Source organism: Lepisosteus oculatus, chromosome 13 (assembly GCF_040954835.1).
Source record: "Lepisosteus oculatus isolate fLepOcu1 chromosome 13, fLepOcu1.hap2, whole genome shotgun sequence".
Taxonomy (NCBI): domain Eukaryota; kingdom Metazoa; phylum Chordata; class Actinopteri; order Semionotiformes; family Lepisosteidae; genus Lepisosteus; species Lepisosteus oculatus.
In genome coordinates this window covers 13,618,953-13,646,190 of record NC_090708.1, presented here as the reverse complement: position 1 = coordinate 13,646,190, position 27,238 = coordinate 13,618,953, and the positions used below count along the sequence as shown (strand labels likewise).

The following is a 27,238-nucleotide window of genomic DNA, read 5'->3' as shown; positions in this document are numbered from 1 at the left end:
ATAAGCATAACGGAGCCAGATGCAGCAGGACCCCTGGCTCTCATGAAACGGGATTCAATGAGAAGCCTCGGGTGACGTCTGCGCCTGGCTTTTAAGGTGGAACTAAAGAGGGGCTGGAATAAGGGACAGGTGTGGGGAATGAGGTAGAACGAGGAAGGGCTGGAGCGCCCTTAAGAGGAGGAGTAGCGATCGTGACAGTGTCCAAAACTACAGGACAGCAACATTTTTAAACCAAGCTGACATACAGTTCTGTTTCCCACTGAAGTGGATGGGACAATGACCCGTGTATATGGAACAGTTAAAAATTGACAGGCTGGTCCGACTGGGTTTTTTTAATGGCTAATGAAGCGTTTGGCTACTGGTTTGAAAGCTAGAAGAGAGGTGCTCTGGGAGCAGGACTGGGAAACCCAGGGCTAGAGCAGTCATACACAACTCCAGTCTTGGAAGGCCATAGTGCCTACAGGTTATCATTCCAACAAGTGGAGCTCATTGCAGTACCTGGACCACATTAACACTTTTCAAAGTTCTTCAGCTTTTGCAGATTTAAGCAGACCAAGTAAGAAAAAAGGGGATGAATTCTGTCACTGTTTCATTAGTACTGTATATACTGAAAAATTGTTTGGGGAAAATACAATGGAGATAGAAAGATTCTTGAAAGAATTCTATCTGATACAACTATGAATAAGAATAGTTACAAATTATAAAAGGTTAAATATGCGAATTGTAAGCAAGAATTCAAATGTCTAATACCGTCTAGGCTTTGCTTTGAATGAAGGAGGTGTTTTGTATTAAAGTTGGTGGTCAACTCTGCAGTCAAAAACTGTATATTGGAATTCCACAAAGGTTACTAGATTTTTGGAAAGCCAGTAGAAGGATTTAAGTCAATCGCTTTTCTGTCTTACAGTGCTTAAAGAAGAATTATAATTGAACTTGACATTTTTTAACCTATTGGATGTCTACAAATGAAGGCTATTTTATTTTTATGGTTCAAGTACATCTCACAGTCATGGTCCATAGAAAGTTTTAAACAGTGGCAGACTGCATTAAGGTACTCTGATATTACTCTGACAAGTTGTTTAAGTAGCCTTTGTTTGATGGATGGCTCTATTTTCCTGTCAGCCTTGGGCTGTATGCTTTATGATGTAGTTTAATTTATCTTTATACAAACCAAGAAGGTGGTTTGTGTTTGTGAAGCTCAAAATGCATATTGCAAGATAAATAAAATATATGCATATAAAATACAAACCAGTATATTAAAACATTTTTAATTACATGGATTTTATCTGGAGCTTTATGATAAATCATTTATAATATACAAACTAAACCATGACTCGAAATGCAGACCTAATTAAAATGCTAATAGATACTTATAGACATTAATTGTTTTGCTAACAGAGTTGTTTGCAAAACATGCCGCACTGATTTTGGTAGATTAAAGTACATACACAGATTTCCCGATGAGAGTAAATATCAAACATTCCAACACTGTCTTCATATGCTTGGCTCCTAAAAGAATTCTAGTTTTAAGATAAAGCATAATGAACCGGTTTAATTAGAGCCAAATCTAATTAACACCAAGCACCTGTAGGAATATGCTATTAGATACTTTATATTGACAACATTTCAAAAACTCTAAAATGAGAAGAAATCACAAAACTGAGATTTTACAACAGGGGTGTTGAACACTTCCTGGCCACAGTATTCCATGTCAAGATCTCTCAATGTAAAGAGAACCCAAAAGGATGGTCTGAATACTAAATAAAACTACTATTAATTCTGTAATATTCCGAGAGGGACTGCAGAACACCAGACCCACTGTTAACACTATCAGAGCAGAGTGTTAATTTTACATGCTGCTTGAGAAAGATTGAAACCGTTTCCTTTGGTTCTAGAAATCTTCGGGGGTTTTCCCCATGAATAAAATCCACATTTAAGTATATTTGTAGCTCATTCTGCTACATACAGTATCATACAACAAAATAAAAGAAACTTATTATGTGAAGCAAAAAAATATATTTAAAAAGGGCCAGGAATATCTCATTAAAACATTTAATTGAGCCTTCTTAAAAGCCCTGCAAGCACATTAATGCACGTCTATATTTACTAAATAGCAACTATTATACAAAAACTACAGACAAGAATACAGACTACACAAATGTAACTTTGAGACAACAAATCACATTTAACTAAGGCAAAAACACTTTATAAAACATTAAAAGTATAAAAAGCCTTGAGTTAGAAAAAGTCACTAACATAAAATGCTGGTACTTTACCAAGAAAGCACACTAAGAAGAAATTAAGTGCAAGTTTTAATGCCAGTTGCTTCACTTAAAAAAGAAACATTCAGGAGGCAGACATTTTCTCAGGTGATCGTTTTCTGCCTAAAAAAAAGTTATTAGGGATTAAATAATCCAAGATACAATTAGAAAAGGTTATTCAAAAACTGCATGGGAGCACATACTGTATTTACATACAAAGTTGATTGCTTAAATTTAAAAGAAAACAAGGAGTTAATATGCATACACTGGATAGAAATCTACATTTAATTTAGTACCAAATAAATTAAAGTTCTTTTCACTTTGGTGTTGTAGCTTGTTCTTAATGGGTTTTATCAAAAGCAGTGTTTATACATTTAGTGAAAACAATATTAACTATTTGGTCTTAATAGTGAAAAATTATTCTTTACCAGGTCCAGAATCGATCATACTAATCTCTGTTGGTAATCAAATAAATCCTGTTAGGGACTGTATTCAGACTGATACGGGTCCAGTCAAGCAATGAGGTTATAATAACCAAAGAAAAGATGTACCTCGGTCAAAGAGGACTTTGTCTTCTTGAAATTTTTGTTTAACGGATAGACTAAATGTATTTAATGACTATTTAAGAATGAGACCCCTGGAGTCTAGAAAACACTAAATACCATTAAAGGATATAAATCCACTTGATCATCCACATGTACATGCCTCAGGCGATTCTTTCCTTGTGGTTGAATACAGGTACTTCACAAAGTCTGTCATGAGAAAAAATGACTATCACATGAAAACAAGAGAAGGTCGAACATCACCAGAGCTGACCTTGCTTCATTTAACAACTGCTCACGTTTTTTTCAGATAAAAAATGAATTCTGTTTCGGGGCGGGAATATGATTCAATCCCAAAGGTTCTGCACAACAGTGGGTGACAGCTCGGTCGAATCCAAAGATACACCCGATTTAAATAAAATAAATTGAGCGATCTTGAATATAAATCAACATTGAATTCATGTGCAAAGACATACTTCGAGTATACATTGGGTAAATTCTAAACACAGGGTATATTGGGTACGTTAAGTACACTGGGTACATTGGGTACATCAAGAATATTGAGTCCTGTATATTGAAAACACTGGATATATGGAGTATAGTGGGTAGGCTGGATACATTAAGAATATCAAGTACATACAGTACACTGGGTCCATTGAGTACATTGAGAAAGACAGGTACATTTGGTACACTGAGCACTTCGATTACACTGCATACACTGATAACAACAGGTACATTGAGTACCTTGAATACGCTGGGTATATTGAGAATATTTAGTACTCAGAATACATTAAGTATATTGGATACATGGGGTAGACTGAGCACAATGGAGTACATTGGGCACATGGTGTAATGTACTGTATGTTGAGTACAACGGGTACATTGAGAACATCAAATAGTTTGACTACATTGGGAACACTGGGTACATTGAGTACTCTGAGGATTTCGATTACAATGAGTATAATATTGAGTATAGTGTGTACACCGGGTACGTTGAGTAAATTGGGTACATTGGGAACACTGAATACACTGGGTTCAAATCCGAAAGTTCTTTGCACAACAGTGGGATACAGTTTGTTCAAACTTAGTTATAAAGTGATTTATAATGCTTTAAATAAATATTGATTTTTTTTATTTGAATATAAATTAACATTGAATTGATTTGCAGAGGCAAAGGCTTAATGGTGTTTTTTTATTGCAATTTAAAAAATACTCAAATTTAAAGGGGCATAATGTGAAAATAACAGCAATATTAATAAACTCTTTACTGTACTTCCATTCTCTAGAAGGATTCTTTAAAGTCTTAAATCTTTGTGATTTAAAATAAATTGCACTAAGCAAGACAGAAGTTCTTTTAAATTGTTTAGATTAACTTATTGAAAATGGTATCAATTTAAAAATAAGCAAAATTAATCTAATAACGTAATTTTGTTATTTTAATTTTTAAAATTCCACATGAAATGTTTTTACCGTTTTTCAAATTACAAAAAGTCACCAGTGCTTAAGATCAGAATAAAATTGGTTAAATTAAGCTCATTTCACATTTTGAATAAAAAAGAACCAGGAGACAATCATGCCTATTTGGACTCAAAGATCTCAGTACAAAGTAGTAAATCTGAAATAATTCCTAGAAAAACACATTCTGTACATGTTAGGGAAATAGTAAGAAATGGACTCTATGCAGATCCAGGGAACTCCAGAGTTGGAGCACAGATTTAAACAGGGGGTATCCAAATACAAAGTCCAAACAAGCAGTATGCTCGGTAGCCAAAAGGTCTTAAAGCAAGAAATACCCGAGGGAGAATCCAAAAGTCATGGTCAAAACCAAGGCAAGAATCAGTGGGCCACAAGGGAAGGGAACAATGTTTCGAGGTGAGCAGAAGCAACACCTCTCGCCGTAAAAAAAAACAATACCGACCAGGGAAGGGACAGAGAGCCAGGCTTTAGGCTGGGAAGGGGAGGCGTGGTGGTGAATATGTGCTGGGATTGGTTGACGAGGTCTAGGTAGCCTGAATCTTCCCTGAATAACTGAGGTAGATGCCTGTGGGTTCAGAGCCCCCTGGTGGTTGGATGATGGTACCGTTGCAGTACACTTAATCTGCGAGCTTTACACAATCACCTCTGATGGAATAAATCAGGCAAGGAGAGTCCTGGACAGACTGGAGCAATTGAGCACTTATTTTCTACTGTTTGGCGAGTATTTTAGTTATTAAGTAGCACTCTGCTCTTTTTGGGTGAAGTTTCCCAGGAGCCTTGTCAGGGAAAAAAGCATTTAATTTGGTAGCATGGAAAATATATTAAGTAAACAGCTGCTTCATCTGGAGCAAACTTCAGTCCCAGGGGGTCTGAAACTTGTGCTCTAAAAGGTAACAGATGCATGAATTTTTCATATATTTCTGAACTTGCATCTCTGCAAGGGAGAGCCGTTGAATTTCAGTCAACAAATCTGGAGCCTTTGCATTCAGTGTTTCTGAGTAGTCAAAGTAACAACTCAACTCTCAGAGTGTAAAAAAAAAAAATTGGCACATATTCAGAAAAAAAAAACAAAAATAGCTGTGCAGTTTGCTATAAGCAAAAATAAAAGGCTGTGGTAGCAAAAGAGATGTCTACTCCAATTGTCTCTGTGGATAAAATCAGGCTAAACTGCTCCCCTATTTCATTTTCTACAGATGAGGCAGATGTCCAGGAGTTTCCCCAATGGGCAAATTAAGACCCAGCAAGTGTTTTTAAAAACCAGTTATCTTTGTTGCTTACTGTCCTATACGTTTTAAGTACCGGAGTGTATTGGCCTTCTCAGTTTCTTTGACAGTGACTTGAACTGAACATACAGCCAAGTTCTGCATCTGGATAGTAACAGGTGTGCCATTCATAAATACCTTAGTCTTAGGACCATTTGTACATGTGTGGAGCCAAAATACATTTGGAATTTAGTAAAATGTCTCACTTTTATATTGTTATCATTCTTTATGTCAAAAGAAAGAAAATATATTGCCTTACTGCATTACAACAAAAGAAAAAAATTCTAGCCAGTATCATTAACCAAACACTTTGTAAGTTATATTGGCTCACCGCTTCAAACTGTCACGCCCTCTACAGCTAGAGGGCACTCCCACTCTGTCCTGTCCCTAGTTTCCTGTGCGTTGCCTGTCCTTCCGGTGTGTCTCTGTCTGAAGCTATATATTTCCGGGTCACGCTCTCCTCCTCGCTCAGCATTGAGGTTCGGATGTCCTGAGACCCACCAAGCAACAGGTCGCCCCACGTCCGTGGCCTGAAGGCATAGGTTTCTATACGGCATTTCCTGAACACCTGAGCCCGGGCTAACCCCCGTCTCACTGCTACGCACAGGGTCTTTTTTTGCTCTCCTGCCATTCCACGGTTCGTCCCTTCCGACATCTGTGACACTAACCTTGCTATAGATCGCATGAGCTGCTAGTAGATTCTCATTTAATACCATCTAAAAAACTGCACCTGAATCTCCCATCTGATATCACTCATGTATGGGATTTCAATGCTTAACTCTCAATGATTAAACACAGATACAGCAGCATTACTACATAACCTTGGATACAGTACATAGCACACCAATAAGAATTTTTTGTGGCAAACATTTGTATCTTGCTGTGCAGATGACTGAATTATTAAGTCTTCATGGTGGAATCTTTGTTTGAAATACACTACCTGGCAGATAAGTATATTCCAAAATCATGTTCTTATTTTCCAGCTTTTGTGCCCTTCAGTGCTAGTAGGTATTTATGCATAAAACAAGTAGACAGTTTTGGAGACATGCAAGCAGACCTATATATTGCTTCTTCAAATTACTACAAATAATATACAGTATAGATTAGATGAAAAACACTTTTTGCATTTAATTATTTCACTGCTCACCCAATGGTGGGGTGTTTTGGGGTTCCCTTTACAGATCACATATTCCCAAAGAATTAACATTCTCTTGTGCTCTTTGAGGAATAATGGAGAAAAAGGAGCTGTGATTACAGTCACCTTACAAACCTCACAGTAGATGCACTTATTTGTATTCTTACAACTGGTCTCACATTAGCAGTGAAGCTGACTTGAAAACACACATACTGACTCATCTGCAACATACTAAGCAAAAGGGAACACAAGCCTTTGTTAGAAATGTGAACGTTGGCGACAATTGTGATAAGTTTCATATTGAAACTAGTGTATATAATATGTGCTTCTTGCTGTGTGATACAATACGTTGTCCTCTGCTGGGAAAGACAAATGAAAAAGCACGACATGTGATCTGAAAAGCAAAGAACACCCTCCTATCCATGTCCTAATTCTTAATTATGTGCATGGCTGTGCTTGTTATTGCCTATATCTACCATAGCTCCTATTGAGACAATCCTTTTATTATGGCTGTCACTTGCCTGTGTTACTATGATTCATGTTATCTTACAGCCTTTCAAACTGAAGAGTGTTTGGATCGATCTGTCTGTCATAAACAGAGGTATGAAAGAATACAGTATATTTTAAACATTTTTTATTAATAGGAAACTCAGTGTCTTTGGACAGAAAAACGTATTTTATAGACAATACGTAATTGGACCATTTTCATCAAATGGAAAATATATGTACACTATATTGGATTGATCTTTCAGACACTGTTCAGACAATGCAACCCGTTATCCATGCATTTTCAATATATGCTCTGAAAAAACATTGATTAATGCATTTTTTGGTTTATGGATATACTGTATAATAAATGCACAGTACATTATAAATTGTTAATACATTAAACATCTGTATGCAATTACTACCTACAGTAGGTGTCTTATACTAAACAATTACAAAACCTGAATTTAACAATATGCAAGCACTATTCTGCTACTTAATCAGAGTCCAAAGCAATTCTGATGGCTATGATAGCAATGTTAATATTTTCCTAAAAAATAATGCAACAGAGGCAAAAGAAGCTTTCTTGTTATTGAGCACCTATCTGCTGTTGGTGGTCTCCCATTATTTTCAATTTCTAAATGTATTGTTTGAAAATACTGCATAGACAGACATTCATATGGGTAATTTTATTTGAGGCATTCAATGTATTTTAATACACAAAACAATGCATTTTAAATATATGCCAAAAGAAATACAACATACACTCTACATAAAGCTTAATGCTTAAGAAAGTACTTTATACTGTTAATTGGTGACAAAATATTATTCCATATATAAATCTTTTGGGTGGATTAATGGATAGTTAGGAATAATCATAAATAGATAAGAAAGGTTGAGTGATCCATCTTTAATTGACCCGTTGACCAGCAGTAATGTATCTGTCAATTGCCTTGCTCATTGCTTAACTCTTGTTTGTTTAATTTTAATGAACATATTTCAAGAGCATTTTGAATCAATATGATATTCCCACACCATTTTGAGTGCCTGTAGGCTGCTCATTCACAGCCTGCGTATGTATCTTATTCTTGGGTTCTTCAAACCATACAGCTTCCAATGCGAGGAAAATTGACTGATTCTTTTCAGCTCGTGTATCAATATGCAGTAGATATCTATCAATGTATGACAATATATAGAAATACATAGATCATCAACTACCTCTTCTAAGTTTTGATGCTAGTAACAAAGTGTCCAATAAAGGGAGCATTTAGCCTCATATAAATGTTGGTTGAAAAAACATCCAGATCATTTTTCTCAACACCGTTATCTATATGTGTAAACAAAGAATCTATCCACTAACATTGGATTCTAGGTAACCTACAGTTTCTAAGACCATGGTAGAGATGATCTTCTGATATCAAGTCCCATGTGGAATTAATTCTAATTATCGAGGCTATCCAATTTCCCTGCAGGGTAGCTAATGAATTGAACCTGCACCTACTTTTGCACCCATTGATCCATTTCTACCATCTAAAAAGATTTAACACTGGAATGCACAAACTGTCATGACATTATTTCAAATAAATGATCAATAGATTATTATAGGGGTCACCTGCAGCACAGAGAGTGGTCAATGTAATGGTCTCTTCTCCCATGATGTTTAAAAAGGCACCACGGGTACAGAGGTTTTCAACAGAAAGGACAAGACAATGAAGATGAACATTTAGAGCAGGGATTTCAAACTCAATTTCTGGAGATACTCAACCTAGTATCTTCTGTAGTTCAGGTGGGTAGCTGCGTCAGCATGCGTAGGCTGCAAAGGAACAAGTAATAGGTTTATTCCATGCTGAAAAAAAGAAGAAAGAGAACACAACGTTCTCCGTGTGAGAATGCGGTGAGATGAGGGCGTGACAGAGCTGAGCTTTTGCGGGTTGCCACTTGTGAGTTGCAGGGTGATATGGCTGCTGGCCTCATGTGATTATAATAAATGACTTGAAATAAATGCAATGGGCTCATACAATGCTTACAATTAAAACAAAAGCAATTGATAATTTCTTCCTTAACTGGCTAAATTGCCTCTGAGTAGCAGTCCTAGAATGTTTTTTGTAGAACACTGCCATAGCTAATCCTGAAAAGAAAGGAAAAAGGTTGCTGGGGATCCGCAGCATTAGCTTCGACTGAAAAGGGTTCCCTCATCGAAGAAGTTTGAGAACCACTGCTCTAGCTGATCAGTCACATTAGAGTTTAAAGGTGGTTTCATAGTCTTATTTCCATACAGTTCCTTTTTCTCCCACATGAGTTCCTAATTAACTTGACCTGCAACTCCTGTCTAAACAGCCAAAAGGTTAATCCCTTTTCTGACAATCCAAGGCAACGTTTAAACCATTTCACTTAGGTGAAGAGCTTTCTTTTTTAGCTTTAGATAGTGGTTCTCTTTCTTTTGCACCCCTTTTTTGACTTCTACATTCCTGTTGCCACAACATAAGTATCTAATGATAAAGTTTTTTATTATTATAAATAAGAGACCAGAAGCTGTGTTTGCCATGCATGTTTGTATTGTACAAAAGAGCTCAGAAACAATATTAGACAGCAACTCTTTATCAATGAAGTGTAAACAAGTAATTATCAGGAAGCACAGTATTAGTTTTCACTGCTATGATGACGACACCTCCGCAGTTCCAAACTCATCTGCAGCCTTTGAGCATCTAAGTGTAAGTCTAGAGAAGGTTCGGGCTTGGATGGGGTGTATTTTTCTCAAATTTAACAGTAGCAAAAAATGGTAAAAAATATTTTTTCACCTCTGAAATACTGTCAAGATCCAACCTGTTTTTTTTTCTCAATCAAATGCAGACAGAATTGGCCATATTTTTGTACTGATGCTGGATTATTGTAATGCACTGCTTAAAGAAATTCCAGTTACCTGTCAGTGTGCTCAGAACTGGGCTGCCTGGATTCTGTTGAGGGTGCAAAAGGAACTGAATCTTTACGTCACATTGCAGATGTAAGTTTTTTATGTTTTACAAAGAAAACATAATCATGACCCCGATAGCTATTTCAAAATCAGTTGACTGAAAAGAATGTTCCCTCAAGAAATATGCTTGATGAAAAATAAATAAAATAGAGATAATATACAGTAGTACAGCTACTCACATACTGTACAGAAAAATAACCCATGTTGAGGAGATACTATTTGAAGACAAGGAGACTTTAGCAGGAACCAAACTGTATTTTTTATAAAAGGGGTTTATATACTGCGCAGTAGATACTGTAGGCAGGTTGTGAATGAGCAGGCTTGGAGGCAGTCATGATTGTGTGGAGAAGCATATATTGTTTGCAAAAAAGGTGGGGAAGTGTGGTGTGATGGAAAGGAATATGCTGCCACCATCGTTCCTCTCTTTTTGTGAATAAGCAGCCCTGCTGCACGGTCGGTTCCACTTTTCAACTGGTTTTTCAGACATCAGGTTTGACATAACCATGACAACAGTGTCCCATTTAGTAAAGCCTGTCTAGCTGTTTCTGCTGTGTCAGTAGATTTCAGTGTTTCCTTGATCCATCTTATTTCCCGAGACTGTATCGATGGAGCACCTTTGGGATTAACGTCAACTGTAATCTCTTGTGAAACTATAGAGTCTCGGGTAACTAGAGGCTACTCTGTCTGGTATGGGAACAGATACTTCAGGTATTCATTCTATACACTCAATTCTTCAATTATGGAGTGCTGCATGACAATAGCAGGCATTTTGCACGTTGCAGACCTGTTAAAAGCTACAGCTTAAATGTTCTTTAGCAAAGATGAGTCACTGATGAAAATCATTGTGTGCTTTATAAAATAGACATTATGAAGTGACATTTGGGAGAAATAATGACAATTCAGTATCACACAGCTGTACATAATCACCTTCATTAAAGAAAATATGATATATTTATCAAACACAAAACACCTCCCATTGCATTGTCCCTTCTCCACTGTATCTCCACCTCGCAGCTACCCCTTAGTTTACTCCTCTTTTGTTTTCCCTACTGAGAGTTAAATTATATACCAAGTACTGAGTAGTAACAAATACGTTCCAATGCTTATTTTCTGCGTTTTGTATTGCCTCTCAGTATATAACTATTTTTCAAGTGTAAACAAAAATTAGTCTGAGAGAGAAAGAATGAGCCTCAGGAACAGTGTCAGACAGCTGCCTTTCAGAGAACTGCCTCTGGCCACCTGTTCAGCCAATTGAACGAGTTTTTAGCCCCAGAAGAATCTGGTTTACCCTGATTCGCCACGCAGCTGTGATTTATGCAAAGCTGCAAAAATATGTATTTCTTACGTGCACAAGTCGTTCTGGCAAAACCAAAGTTAAACTAATTATTAGATTATCCAAGAGACCTTGGAGACCTTAAAAATGTGCTGTTAAAGATAATTTTAATCTTTCATCACTCTCATAACAGCCATTATGCACCAGCAGATCTTCTAAGGGGGTGGGCATTTCAAAAGCCATATTGTACAAACACAGAGCCTTGATTAATTACAACACCAAGGTTAACACTAACTCTTTTGGAAACTGACATAGAATCTTTAATGATCAAGCAGACAGGTCCTCAATCAAACATAATGTGAGGGATGGCACCTTCTACAGTGCAGTGTCCTTGGTTACCATACTGGGGTGTTGATTTGGAAATTCTGGTTCAGGTGGAGGAGTGCCTTCTACAGGTGGACCATCAGCACTTGATTTTTTGGAGGTCACCCATTCCAGTACTGTGGCTTGAATAGCTTTCAGAATTTGAAGAGCACAAGCTACAAGGTGCCGAATAGTTTTTAGAACCTAAGTACATTGTATTTTAATTTCAAAAAGCATAAACTTATTTCCCATATGCAATCTGTTACCTTATGTACTAAAGAGGCAAAGGAAATGCTTGTTCCTTCCTGTAACACCTTAATGATATCTTATTCAACTATCAGGGCACCCACTTCCAGTACCTTTATGTCCATCATTAACAGGAGTCACTTTACATTTCAGAATGCTGCTTTCATTGATATACTCAGGAACTTATATCTGGAAAATTAAAATTTTACCTTTGGGAAAACATGTGGCAAGTAGCAAGAACAACAATTCATAGCAGGTGTCCACAGTAGAAAAGAAAAATGATACATGTTTGTACAGTAATATCATAATGGTACAAAATAAACATATTAACAATATACTAGAGAAAAGAGCAATGATGATACTATTAAATACACATCAAGTGGAGAGGGACAGCTGAAATGGAGAGAGCACCCAGAGCACAGCTGGCCATAGAGTCAATCAACACAGGAAGCCTTACTCTAGCTTGGATGTTCACGAGGACAAGTGAAGACATCAGATAAGCTCATTAAAGAATTTTGAGTTAATCAATTATTAGTTAATTGCTCTGATTGTGAAATGATTGTTGTCTTTCCTTCTTTGTTTTTCTGTTCTAATTATTTTTAGGGTGGTGTAGGTACAAAGAGAGGGGAAGACATAGAGTAGTGGGTAAGCCCCTGAGCGTATAAGGGATTTATGGGTTAAGAGATCCGAGGTTATGAGTTCAACTCCCTGCTACAATAAGGAGAAACAATTATTATTATTATAAGGTAGATAAGGGATGGTCATCAATCTCCATTGCTAAGCTTCGTGAAAATACTTAATTCAACTACCTACAGTAAGTACTAAGACCTTATATAACAGTTTGTATTAAATTGCTGTAAGCCAGTTTCTAACCCAGCATTCTTTTCATATCAAAGGAGCGCCTTTTCATGAGGAGTGACAAAGCTATTTTTCAAGTGCAGAAAAGATTTATTTTTGTGTTTTAATGTCATAAAAATACAGCTGGACCATTATTCTTAACAGAGAAATAAGAAAAAAAAACAAAATTCCATCAATCTTCATTTATCAGGAATGCCCCTTATTCCCGTATCTATTCAAAAATAATCCCTTTCTAAAGGGAAATGGTTCATCGATGTACAGAGGGGAGCATTCAGATGTCAAGATCGTGTATCATAAACTGTTTATTCTTCTTTTCAACCCTAACAATATTCAACATCGTTTAAAGAGATTAAAAAAAATATTAGTTGGCTGCACATTGCTATATATACAGTATTTGGGTTTCTTAGGATCTCTACTGGCTGGGGCTCTAGCACTGTGCTGCTTCTTACTTCTTGCAGCCTGATTCCACATAAGAATCAAGGCAACCCAGAGCCTATCCTGGAAGCACTGGCTGGAAGGCAGGACTATACCCTGTACAGTCAGTCCATCTGAGAGCTCAAACATACACACACGACATTTTAAAGACACAAATTAACCTACACAGCATTTTGAGGGAAGCCAATACCAGAAAGTATTATATGGCATAAATAATTACACATTGCAGCCATTCGCTATGAAGGAAATAAACATGTTTTCACATTTTTCTCTATGTTTTCTCTTTCCTATCTTTGCTTATCCAAAATGTGTCAGAAGGAAGTCTTTGTTCATGCATCATTTTAATATGCAGTATTTCTCCTCCTTCTGATATCTGTATATCTTCAGGAAACTATTCTTCACAAGGTCCATGGCAGCCCTGAGTCTATACTGAAAGTACCGGAAGGGTAGGGCACTAGGTGGGACTGTGTCATGGGCAGGTTATCATTACCATCCACAAATACAGGGGGGGTTGTTTACAGGTACTATTTCACCCAGTCTGGATGTCTTTGGAAGGCAGAATGAAACTGAAGCATGAGGAGTACAGTATATACTCCACACAGTCCAAGTGTGAATTTCTTATCTTCTTTCTAGTCTCAGGCGTCTTGAAGAAAAAAAATATCCAAATTGCCTGTCTCCTGTGCCTGCAGGGATAACCCATCAAAAGGTTCGGAATAAATCTATCAATTTCTGCTTTCTGATTTTTTGCAGTCATCTCTCCCGGGCAGTTTTAAAACATCTCCAGACGCCACGGTATCGCAGAGACATTCTGTTGATGCAGCTGTTTCTTCATCATTACAACTGTTTGAAAACCCAAAGGCCAATTCCCCAAGTGCAACTTATTTCTTTCATTTCAAGATACCTTGGCTGTACTGAAGGTCAGCTAACTGCATGTTTAGGGAATGCAATAACTCTGGTCTCGTGTTTATTTCAGTAAACTCAGCTGTTGCCAAGTTTTGCTCCTATAAAACAAAAAAAAAATCTGTCCTGAAAGGTTTAGTGGGATCCCTTTTCATTGAAGCTTAAACGTTTAAGAAAAGGAATAATTTATTTCATGCCGAAAAAAGAAGAAAAGAAACAAAGTTTCAGTTGTGGGGTCTTCTTCAGGTGCATTCCTACTTGTTCCTTTGCAGCCTACACATGCTGACACAGCTACAGTACCTAACTTAAACATTTAAGAAGATGCACACTATACAGCACCTTGCAATGTCATGTGTTTAGGTGAATAGGCAAAGGAATTACAGAATTATTTGCTTGAATGAGGTTTGACAGCCTAGAAATGAGGACAAAGTAGTCATGATACTGCGTGGTGAAGTGAGGCCAAGGGCTGTGATGAGAGAGAAGAATGAAGAATGGAGAATTAATGACATGCGTTTACACAGGAACAGGTGACAGGAAGTTACTGTAGGTTAGTCGCCTGTTAACTGACCTTGTTCCTCAAAGTAATATTACAGTTGCATTAATCTTTGAAAACAGTCACATATTAGTTTTGTTTTTGGCTGTTTTTTTGGTAACTGCTCAGTGAACAACCTAATGCATTTGATCCGTTCAGGGAGGCTTACAAAGCTCTCTGTTTAATGCACAGCTACTGAGTACCCTAAAATAAAATGCTGTCAGGCTGAAAATGTCATGTTTTGAAAGGAGACATTTCAATTAAATGCACATTTTAAATAAGAAATGAAAACTGCAAATCAACATGCAAAATTATTCATTTTTGAGTCCTACATAATTGCTAATATGTAGGCACTGCATATTTAAAAACATTGCCTAACATAAAAAAAAATGTCCAGAAAGATGATGTAACATTTTCTTTTGTTGCCTTAATTGTAATTGTTTAAACACCCTTTATTATTATTTTATTATTTTTGCATTTGGCATGGTTTTCAAATCCAAGCCTGCCCTTCAATACAATATAACCACTCAAAAGAAAGGAATTTCATTTTTTTAATGACACAAATAAACCACATACAGTAACTCTTTATTTGTTTTCTCTATAACAAACTTCAAAAGCCTTTTTTTGTCAGGCTAATGTACTTTCTTTCCTTAATTTCAACTTCACTTTTATTTAAACTTTTAAAGTCTTTAAAAGTGTTGACATACTGTATGTATAGGGCCTCTTGTTTTGGTTATGGAACATAAAGACAAATACGACTACTGTATGTGAATAAATGAAAGTGGCATTTAAACAATGAATACTGGAAAGGTTTCCGAAAATCTAGTCTATATATTTCTACGATTTAGTAGAACTCTAGTAACCTCACCCTGATTTAAGCAATAACATGGACATTAGATGTACATTTCGCACTGGGTAAATCATATTCAAACCAGGAGGTCTTCAGCTCTGCAGCTGGAGATCCCCTGTTTAGCAGGTTTTATACTGTAGGCAGCCATTACATTAACACTTGCTAATGTCCTGTAACAACTGAATTGTGATCAAATCACATGGGTGATTTGGTAAAAGTATTTGGTTTAGAAAAAAAAAACCTGACCAAAAAAAGGCTGTTAAAATAATAGAGTTTTAATTTTTTTTTCTACAAAGTTCTTAAACAGTAAAGCCTGAAAAACATTTATATTTTTTCAGTATCATTTTTATTCAATCATGTTTTATACAACATTGCTTTTGTATCTCTAAAGCCATAATTTATACTACAATATTTAGTCCTTTTATTAGTCATCAGCCATTTCAAATCTACTCTGTTCAATTTATTATAGGACGTGATACTCACCCCATTTTAAATACTGTATTTATATAACTCTGACTGGTGATCAAGAGAACAGAGATTTTGTTCTTCTTCAAACACTTTTAACACTGAAAAAGCAGAGGTCAATGCAATAACTGACTTTCCGTCTCTAATAGAACTGCTTTAGTACAATCAAGACAATAAATTCAAGTGTGTTAGTTAAAAGATTAAATCTATTTAAAAAAATGAAAACCAAAAATTAAATCTCAGGACAAGGTGCCAAAGACAGGGCAAAAGTGTTAGCATCCAATTATCAAACCCAAAGATGTAGGAAAGTCACGATTTAAGTAACAGTGCAATGGGTAAGATATTCTGAGCATCCTTCTATCAATGAACCAACTACAAGCAGATTTGGCCAATTTTACAATTTCACCTTTGAAAACCCCTTTGAAAAAAGAAGAATAAATTAATACATTTAAATTTAAATTAAATATTGCAACCAAGACAGATATTTCATTATATTTTGCAAAAACACTAAGCAATCCTAACCAATTTCTGCACAATAATGTTGGTGTAAGTCTGTGTTGGTTTCATATACTCATTTATATTAATAAATAAAAAAACAGAAAACAAAAAAAACACTCGCATAAAAAAACAATGGTTGACTTATTCCAAACACATTTCATTTGTGCTTTTTAATTTTTGTTTAAAAGAAAAGAAAAAAAGAGGCAAATTAAATAGCTTTCATACTGTAAATTAAAAAAGGAAAGACCGGAAAATGAAAAAACTGTATCAGTCTTGATTTACACTATTTTGGCTTTGGTGTAAGTGTTTTAGTTGTACTTAACTCTATAAGCATATAAAATAAAAATCAACCAGGAACAAGTCAAATATATCTAAGTCTCCATTCAACCCTGTCATAGATTTTGTTTGCAGGTAAAGCCAAGATCTTTCAAAGCCAAAGGTACTTTACCACAGTCAAGGACCTACAGTATTGCACAGTATATATTTATATGCGTGTTGAATTTGCTGGAACTTAATTTTTGCATTTTAAACAACAATTCTTTAAAAAAAACACATTTTTAGGGGGGATATTGATTGTTTAAGGTCATCTGAAGTAACTGCCATCTAGATACAATAGACTTTCAACCTAAAGAAACAGAGAAAAAAGCATTTTTTAATCAATAGATTAAAGAAAATCAACAGATTAAAAAAACCTATTAAAAAATACTTCCATCTTTAGCTGCTTACAAATCTCAGGAGGCTTAAATTTGTAAGGAACATGACATAAAAGATGACACGATCTGTGTACAGTATGTCTTGCATGAGACTCAAAGGATTCCGGTTTTCCAATTTCTCTTTTGAAATCATACTTTTGTTCTGCCAGACAGAATTCTGGTCTACTTCAAACCATGTTTAGCTTCTGTCATGAATAATTACAGTCTCCTTGTAGAATGTTAAATCATTCCCCTTACAGACAAAGTCACCTGCTATACAGTAGGATTCCCACCAGACACTACTATACTGAAGATGCGTTAGAAAAGAAAACACCAGTCAAAGGAATATGGTGGGAAGAGGTTAAAATAGTGTATGAGTGAACAAATGCTGTTTTGGTAAATACAATAGATTTTAAAATTTGCTGTAAGTAAAGACAAATATATTAAAGGTTGATAGTTCAACTGATTCCACAGCATACAATTGTTTAAACAGTGACTTCACCTACAATGAAATATAAAAAAAAGACTTGCGTTCACAATGTTGTTTGATCGTAAAAACACTGTAAAATGTAAGGACACTTGGATACGTGCCCGCATGCATCTATCTTAATCTGAATCCAGCTCAAAAGAAGGGTACAGAGATGTGGAAGCAATTTAGCAAACTGTGCCCACTTGCTGCAGATAGGAATCGATTCACGTGACTGACATGATACTGCACGTTCACGAAGAGAAATAAATCTTCCCTCTTGTGTGCAAATCAACTCCTGGGGCAAAGAGTGCCATGGATTCTGTGCATGGTCACCTGCAGGCTCCTGTTGTCACCCACGGCAAGTTTACCGTTTTCACTGCAAATGCAGATCAACCCATTTATCCCCTCATCTCGCTGGCATGGAAGAGGGATTCAAGAGCGAACAGAGATAGGAAATTTTTAAAGAGGGTGCTTACACACTGCCATAATGAAAGAAGCTACTGTAAAGGAAAAGTAATACTAGGATTCATACTATATATACTGTATGTCGTTTACAGATTTCAAAATTGACGGAAGAAGAACAAGAAACTATTGCAATAATAATTAAAGTATTATAAGACCAATCACGAATATCAATGAAGTAGGTGAAAATCTTTTCATATTCTGTGTGAATATATAATACATATGCACGATGATACATAATTAAAGTATCAAGACAGGTATCCATTTTCACCTGGAGACAATTTCAAAGGATATGTGAAATCACTTGTTGGTCAAAAGTTTATTTCTGTTGCAATTATGCAAGGTGACATTCACTCTTGGAATAGAATTCAGTAATTACTCTGAAACACAAAGATCCACTACACTGTTCTCACAATGAGAAGACCAGAGGTTTCAATTAAAGTTCAAGGATTCAACATCTTCTTGTAATTAAAATTGTCCCCATCAGTAGTTTAGTACAATGCACATACTGTATAAGGATGATGCTACAGAATAAACAAATCCCTTGATAAGAAATATTATATATTAAGTTCAAATAACAGCATGAAAGAGTAATCACATCTGTTAAACAGAGACCTTGGAGTGAGAATTAATTAGGATATTCTGGTGTGTTGATTTACTTAGTTCTGATTTACTTAGCTTTTTCTCCAGTCATATGGGCATTGAAATGATTAAATGTGACAGGACACCTATGGAGTATTGCTGGAGAGAAGCATCTGAAATTAATTATAGCACATTCTGGGAGGGGGGTGGGGGGGATTATAGGTTATGACACAAGCGAACAATTTCAAATGCAGTTTTTATGCTATACCTAGTGATAATCTGAATAGAGGATGCAAAGCACAGGGAGACTTTATAAAGTCTAACTAAAAATAGTGTTATTTAATTATTTCAAACAAATATATTGCTGTGACAGCGCTGGCCCTTCCTCCTTTACATTCCTCATCTACACTCCACATGGTTGGCGTTTCACCTATCTTTGGGTAGTTTAGATGGCCTGTGTCCACTCTATTGTACTGTTTGGATTCCTCCTAGAATCTGTGCTCAGTGTTGTTCCCCTTCTGTGGAAGGCTGAATGGACTGCTTCCAACTGCGGAACCTCCCAGGTCTCTTCTCTCTCTCTCACACAGGTCTCTTGCTGTTTGACACTCTTCCCGTCTTCTCTCTAACTCTTCATTACCAGGCTTTTGATTATTCATATACATTCTGACTTCCTGATCTTTTTTTTACTCTCATACTCTCTCATTCTTGCTTTAGATCTGTCAAATGCTTCCACACTCTCTCTCTTCACAAAGGCTCTTCTCTCAGCTGGGCTTCTGTTCTATTTCAATGATAAACCTTGTTGTCACCTCCCAGATGATCTTGTTTGGCCAGGGACACCTCTCTATAATAAACCCTTAGGTCCCTGACACAGTGGTAGCAGGCTTGTCATTTCTTTTTTCAAAGACCACCTATCTTCTCGCATTTCTTAAAGTGCAGAGAGTACCCCATACTCATTCAGTGCCATCTAGCCTCCTGTCTCTCAGCTGTGGCGAGAAGATATCCTGCCACCTTGCCAAGTGATGCTCCACTCCTCCAGCTGTTAATGCTGCCTGTCAGCCCTGGTCCAGCACACTAACCCTGCTCCATAGCAGCTCACTTCATCATCATTGGGCCTGGCAAATGAACTACCATGCTGCTAGCCTGCATAGAAACCGCAATGCCCCTCATTACAGACTTCCTCAAGCTACCTTTTAACCCGCTGTGTCCCACAAGTCTAGTAAGCCACGCCATCAAACTCAAAGCAAAAACCTCCTGTCTGTGAAGCATGTTATTAGCCTAAAGTATTGGCTAATTCTGTGCAGAGCCTGACAGCGTCTTTCCTTCACATGGAATCTCATTCCTTTCGAGCGCCAGTAATTCAGAGCTTTCCCCCAGTGCAGCTGGGCCTCATTCTGTTGTTTTTCTCAAATAACAGGCAGATATCGTGGCTCAAGGCCACACCTCTGGGCCACTTCGCACTGCATGTCAACACCTTAATGCTTTTGTAAAACCAAAAAGTGAAAAATTGGTTGTTTTTGCAACCCTGAAAGATGTATCAATTTCCTAACTCAAAACCTTTATCCATCCACCAGTGACTGATTTAAAAATAAAATTTTTAATCAATTAAAAATGGTCAGTACCTGGATGGGAGACCTCATGGGAAAAACTAAAGTTGCTGCTGGAAGAGGTATAGAGGTTTCTCACCCTGTGGTCTGTGTGGGTTCCTAATATCCCAGTAGTTCAACCTGGACTTGAACGTAAAAAAAACGAAAGAGCTAATAGTGGACTTTCAGAGACACAGGCCACACACTCACAGCACACTCAGTATTGATGAAATGGAAGTGGAAACAGTCACCAGCTTTAGGCTTTTGGGAATTCACATTTCTAAAGATCTAACCTGGACTGTGAACACGGACTCTATCTTGAAGAAGGCTCAGCACCGCCTTTATTTCCTGAGGTGCCTCAAGCAATGGGGGATGCCTGTACCATGTTGGTGAACTTCTACTGCTGCACCATCGAGAGCATCCTCACCAACGGGATCACCGTGTGGTACAGCAACACCTCTTCTCGAGAAAGAAAGGCACCGCAGAGAATGGTCCTCGGCTGTGGTCTCACAGAGATTGAACAGCTCTATCTGGACCGCTGCCGTGGTAGAATTCTGGCCATCACAGAGGACAGTCACCACCCCGGGCATGAGCTCTTCACCCCACTGCCCTCAGGCAAGAGATACAAGAGCATATGGACACTTACCACCAGATTCCTCAATAGCTTCTATCCACAAGCACTGCGATTGGCGAGCACATTTAGCCATGCCCCTTGGACTGTACCTACACTGTCTACCTCATTATGATTTCTTATTTATTGCACATGTCCAATCATTGTTTACATGTCTGCATTGTTTACATTCAAACTGTTTACTTTACTTGTACATTGTCTACTGTTTGTTTGTATATTGTCTTGATGCACTGTCTGCACTTTGTGTTTTTACACTTGTTTTAACAATCGAGAGACTTTCTGTAAGTAAGAATTCCATTGTACCAGTACATGTACCGGTTACATATGGCAATAAAGTTCAAGTTCAAGTTCAAGTATAGTGTCAGGGACAAATACTGTAAAAAGGTGCCATCCTGACTCTCTGTGGTCATTACAAATTCCAAGGTGTTTCTCTATAAGAGTAGGGGTGTTACACTGGCATCCTGGCCAGATTTCCCACTTGCTTTTACTAATCATGGCCTCCTAATAATCTCCATCTCTGAAGTGACATCATCACTCTGTTCATCATCCAGGTGGGGCTGTACATTGATGGTGGTGGAGGTGAGGCCCCATTACCCGTAAAACACTACGAATGGACTGTCCAGAAAAATGCTATATTAGTGTAAGGAATATAAATAATAACTTGTAAGATTTATATCTTATATATAAGTTATATGGCCCCTCTAATTAATGAGAAATACAAATACTAATTTACATAAAAATAAAGGAAGAATTAATTTCAGGATTTCAGAAGAATTTAATTTAATTAAAATAAAGGAAGAAAACTGTAAGGAAAACTACAGTTTTTAATGAGGTGAGTACAGAGCTTCATAGCAGAGCTGATAAACCTTTTTTTAATAAGTAATATTCTTAGGAAGGAATTGATAGAGACATTAATGTGGATAAAAATAATTGCTGAATCTTACCAGACAACAACTAAGCTTTGCTTTTTGATGTCCAACAAATGTCAGTTAAAAGAAGGTGATAATATACTTTGTTTTTAAAATATAGGTCATCCCAATTTCCTCTGCTATTTACAGAAATTAAAGATTTCCAAGGAAGAAAAGACACTCAGTCAGTTATTTTTTAGAGTTAACTCCAGCTCCTTTGTTCATAGAGAGATTATTGTAGAAGTATTGTAAATACTTGGATGAAGCACAAATTAATATATGAGCAATGTATAAAGAATTTCATTTACCTTTATAAAATTATGAAGGAGAAAACTATTATTTTACATTTATTGCATAAAAAGTAAATAAATATCCAGAGAAGATTTTATGTTAATTAATGTTGTCTCACTGTGATAACCAACACTTAAGCTTAATTTTCTAAAATAGTATTTTGCTATTTCTGAAACAATACTTAAATATGTAGTTTCCTTATTCTTGTAATACACAATGTTAACAGGCAGATTTAAAGAATTACCACAATCCAATTTCTGTGACATGGATTATGTTATCTCTACACTAATATATTCCTGTTTGATGCTTCTAGCACAGTACATTATACCGACACTTTGCAATGCAAAGATAATGACAAAAATGTATTTTGTTTCCTAATAATCATTGTTCTGGTATAAAATATGATTCATCAAGATAATTACAATGTACCATATGATTCTTGTGATTCTTTCTGTTCGGGCCTGAAATATCTGGTATATACAGTATACTATGTCGACTGTACATAATGTCAGAAGTTAAATATTGTTCTGGAATTAAAACAGATACATACATTTCAATTCTAACACAACATTGTACACTGGTACTGTTTATTTTTACTATTTAAGCTTTTACAGTTTCTTTTCTCTTGGAAAACATTACTTTTATCAGAAATATTATGATCACAGGCATTGCTCTGATGTGCAGTATACTGTATCTTGTCCCATCAGTTTTCATTAGAATACTTTAGGAGACGTGAGCTCTGTCATGAAGTGAAACAGCAACCCGTCTCATCCGTTGCTGATATATGTACAGCCATAATTTTGGAAGTCATACAGCATGGACACACAGGACACACTCAGGCCCTGTTGTATCGATCAAAGCTACTCCTACAGTAGTTATGCATTATTTCAGTAACATCAGGTGTTACATAATGTAGGGCACCATTAGCACAGTGCTAATGAACATTCATATGTTAGACTTATCTCAGTTTTCTGTGCAGTTACAGACAGATGCGCACATGGTATTACATGAATTTAACATGTGGCACTAGGTGCTCCAATGTGAATGAAAAGAGGTACTGGTATTTATTTTAAAAATATTAAGTAATAGAGAAACCTATTTTTTGTGATCTTCGCGGCAAAGCATCTACAGTATGTAATTATTTTGCCTATGGCAATTTCTTTTTCTGAAATTCAAGCACGTGTTCCAACCTGCTCTCGGCAAGGATTATGATGTGTGCCTTATCGAACTGGCTGTATTTCATCATGGTAATCATGGGGGCGCACATAGAAATATGAACCTCCAGCAGACAAAAAATGAAAACAAAGCGAGAAAATGCAGACCTTTAGTTAAAAGTTTTATTATCTTGCGTTCTTTTTGTTAGAAAGTTTGGTACAGTTAGTGTAATAACTGTCTCCAGCCACATCTGGATAAAAAGGATGAAAAATGTGGCTAAGAATATCCTCTATACAACAAACGTTATGTAAGATCTCAACCAGAAAAAGAATTCAGACTCCATTAGTGATGAAATTAGGCGTGACTGGGGTTTGCAATGAAGAATGAAGAGAGAAAGTCAGCTTCTTCTTGAGAAGGTGAGGGACATACTGTACAATTGCAGAATCCCAGAGCAAGCAGAAAACAGCATTTGTGTTTCTTTTTTCTGGTTGTCAGCAGTAGAAGGCCACCTTGAATTTTCCATGCTGTTGGAAGTACTGTATTCAGTCACCGTGTACTGTTCGACAGGAGAGAAAAACCCATCATCTACAGCCTTTGAAATATCAACCTGCTCAGGCTTCAGCATTGTGAATACAATGAATGATACCTTCCCTGTTTAAATATGTCACTATTTTAGTATCACTGGTAACATATAACATGTATTTAAAAGATGAATTATATATTACAAAAGGGCAATATTATGGCTGAAAGAAAATTAGAATTTGGCAAACAAGATACCATGAAGACTTGAATTTGCCATTTGCAGGTGGATCAAGTATTTGATAGAATTTCAGCCAAATCTTCCCAATAAATCCAGATTCTAATATTATACTTTTTTAGTGTATAAACTGTACATACTGTAAGTTTTACACACGGTTTAACAAATTCATTTGTTGCAGCTTCCCTTAATAAATGTAACCCTGTAATGTACTGTATTTACATTAAAACTTACTTTTCTTTTCCAGTGAACTGTTTGTATGGTGCAGGTCAATCTCATCTGAAAACGATGTGTATGACAATAAGGGTGTAATATTTAAAAATGATCAATAGACAGACTGTACTGAATGAGATCACATGGCTCCTTTAATCATCAGTTGAGTAAAATTATTGGCAAAGCACTAGTCTTAAAGACAAATATTTATTATACAAACTAACACCAATTACTGTTCACACACTGTACCTTAGTTTTAATAGGAGTGGGTTATTTTGAGTCCAAAACTTAGACCCTAGTTCACTCTAGACTTCACTTTAATGCTCCCAGCAGTGGACATAAACACTTTTTAATGTACTGTAGGTGGGATTGCTTTTATAATGCATTAAAATAAACAAGAGTGTTATATTCTGCTCAGTATATCATGGCTTGAAATCACTGGAGAATGATGGTTTGTAGGCTATGAGATGCTCTCCTGTCTGTTCTCTTCCTTAAATTTTTCCTTATTTTAGAATACAAGGTATGTCTTGCAATAAGCTGTCCATCACATGAATGTACAGTATATTGTACGTGTCTGTGCATTAAAAAGACATTTTCCTTACAGGACCAGTCCCTTTTCTGAAAGAACAAATAAATTTCCTATCAACACGAGAGTTCAAATCATAACGTAGCTTATAAGATCATACAAAGTATTTGCTTGTTTGGATGCTAATCTTATTAATGGAAGACAATAAATCATTTATTTTTATTTTGACTTCAAACTTATATTAATCACATTGCAAATCAAGTTTGTTTTAAGTCATGAAAATAAATTTAGTATTAGTATTAAACCCGCTATTACAGTAAGTGAATATACAATAATAACAGAATCATAATATACAGTAAAGGTTTACTCTTCCTTTATTCATTTCAGTCACGTATATATTTATATTATTTTTGAGATTTTGCAGAAAAGACACTGATGCCATATACAGTATACTCATATATATTGTGTAACTATACTATACTGTACATCTCCAGAAAGAAGCTCATGAGTGCAGATTTGCTTGGTGTGGACAACGTAAAGAGAACAGGTTTTCATGACAACCTACTAATAAACACCTCGTGCAACATTTTCTTGATATATTGACATATTAATGAAGAAGTAAGATTATGCACAGCATCTTTTCTAACTGTAAAAAGAACCATTTTCTGTCTTTCAAAGCACGAGTCAGTCATTCCCAGTGGAATTGATAATGCATCCTCGAAAGGGAGTCTCAGAGAGAAGAAGCCTTTCCCCTGCTCAGTGCAAAGGAGCCTCATTACACAGTGAAGATTCTTGCCAAGTCTTTAGCATCAGGTTACCCCGAGACGAAGCAGCATGGATAATGAGAATACAACTGCAACGCTGGCTCATAAAACGCATGAATTGTGCACATTAAAGCTGTCGCAATAAATACGGCTTAAGTTCTCAAACCAGGCTGGTATATTTATCTTTGTATTTCTGTCTCCTCCTCTGCAGCCCCTTTTGATGTGGCTTGAATGAAAGGGAGCATTTGTGTTTTCAGTTTTATACCCTCCTTACAGCAGCTCACAGCAATGCTTCCTCTACTTAGTGGAAGTTAAGTAAAACGAGAAGGAGCCAACAAGTTCCTCTCATTCACAGTCCATCATTCCCTTCTCTGCAGGCTTGATTGTGATTTAATACCACTGATCTTAAGTGTTTTGTTGTTCGCCTTTTTAAAGCCACTTCATGCTGAAACATTGTGGCAGTAAACAACTGGAGATTGTTGGTCTTTTACACCCCCATTGTCAGTACTCACATTTGCTCATTCACACCTGAAGAAGGCTCCACGGCCTCTTTTCCTTTCAGCATTGAATAAGACTTTACCTCTTTGCAGCCTATGCAGCCGACGCATTTAATTACATATAAATGCTGTGGTATATATAATTAATAAATATATCCAAAATACTATATACATATTATTTGATTTCAATGCTATAGAAAGTCTTTATTTCATAAAAGCAGAACTAGCACACTGGCCAGGAAGTGAGCCTGGGACCTTGTAGATTATAGGCAAAAATGCTACAGTACCACTAACCAAATTGTCACTTGGGTTGATTGATTTTTTTTTAACAAGCCTTTGATGTTCATTCCAACAGTGATGACATGAAAATAGGCATGTCAAAATGTTTCCAAAATAACCACAGGTGACCAAGTTAATTTAGATACAGCTGTTTAGGAAGAAAGTGGAATACCCTATCCTACTACCACCAGCTAAATGTATTTATATTCATAAACGAATACTGTTAACCTTTGATGATCGGAAACTTATTTTTATATTCAGCTATTTTTTCAGAATTTCCCTTTAGTGAAAGCAGCACTCAGTGAATTATATGTCACCATTAGTAGCTATGAAACTGCTTTCTCTGATGCTGTATCTGTTGTTGCGGGGGACTTTCATCAGGTGCCCTGCGGAAAGTTCTTCCGAAATATTTCTAGCATGGTCACTGCTTGATCACTGCTACATCCCTCGTCCTCATTTCGGACAGTCGGATCATCCATGGGTATTTCTCCTGCTGGCTTCCAAGCAGAAGCTGAAGCGGGAGCATGTGTCGACAAGAACAGCTCAACACTGGATGGAGGAGACAGATGAAGTGCTGCAGGACTGCTTTGAATCTGTGAACTGTGTTTAAAAGTTCATCAGCGAACGTCCATGAGTACACTACAGTCGTCAGCCGAGTTTATTAAGAAATGCGTGGATGACTGTGTGCCCACAAAGACAGTTCTCTTTGTCCCCAATCAGGATCCATGGTTTAAAACCCCAATGTGTTCAGTGATCCCGCCCGTGTGTCTGAGGAGTCTATTATTGGCAATAGGAGGCGATTCTCATTTCATCGTGCATAACAAACAAAGCCACAAAACCTTTACAGAAAACTTCATATCAGTCGAAAATAGACAACTG

At 36.6% G+C, this 27,238-nt stretch overlaps 1 protein-coding gene across 2 annotated transcripts in view; it reads left to right on the top strand.

Annotated features, from left to right (window-relative positions):
• LOC102691434 (beta-galactoside alpha-2,6-sialyltransferase 1) overlaps window positions 1-25,667 on the top strand; it is a 51,855-nt gene extending 26,188 nt beyond the window's left edge. Inside the window, exon 7 of one of the 2 annotated variants that reach the window (XR_011191399.1) lies at window positions 14,056-14,137. Coding sequence is in view for 1 of the 2 variants with exons in the window: in XM_069197337.1 (XP_069053438.1) it covers window positions 25,498-25,526 (29 nt within the window). In the remaining variant the exon portion in view is untranslated. Of the gene's footprint in view, window positions 1-14,055; window positions 14,138-25,497 lie in introns of those variants that run through there. The other variant, XM_069197337.1, reaches the window with a different exon arrangement.
• Window positions 25,668-27,238: the final 1,571 nt, after the last annotated feature.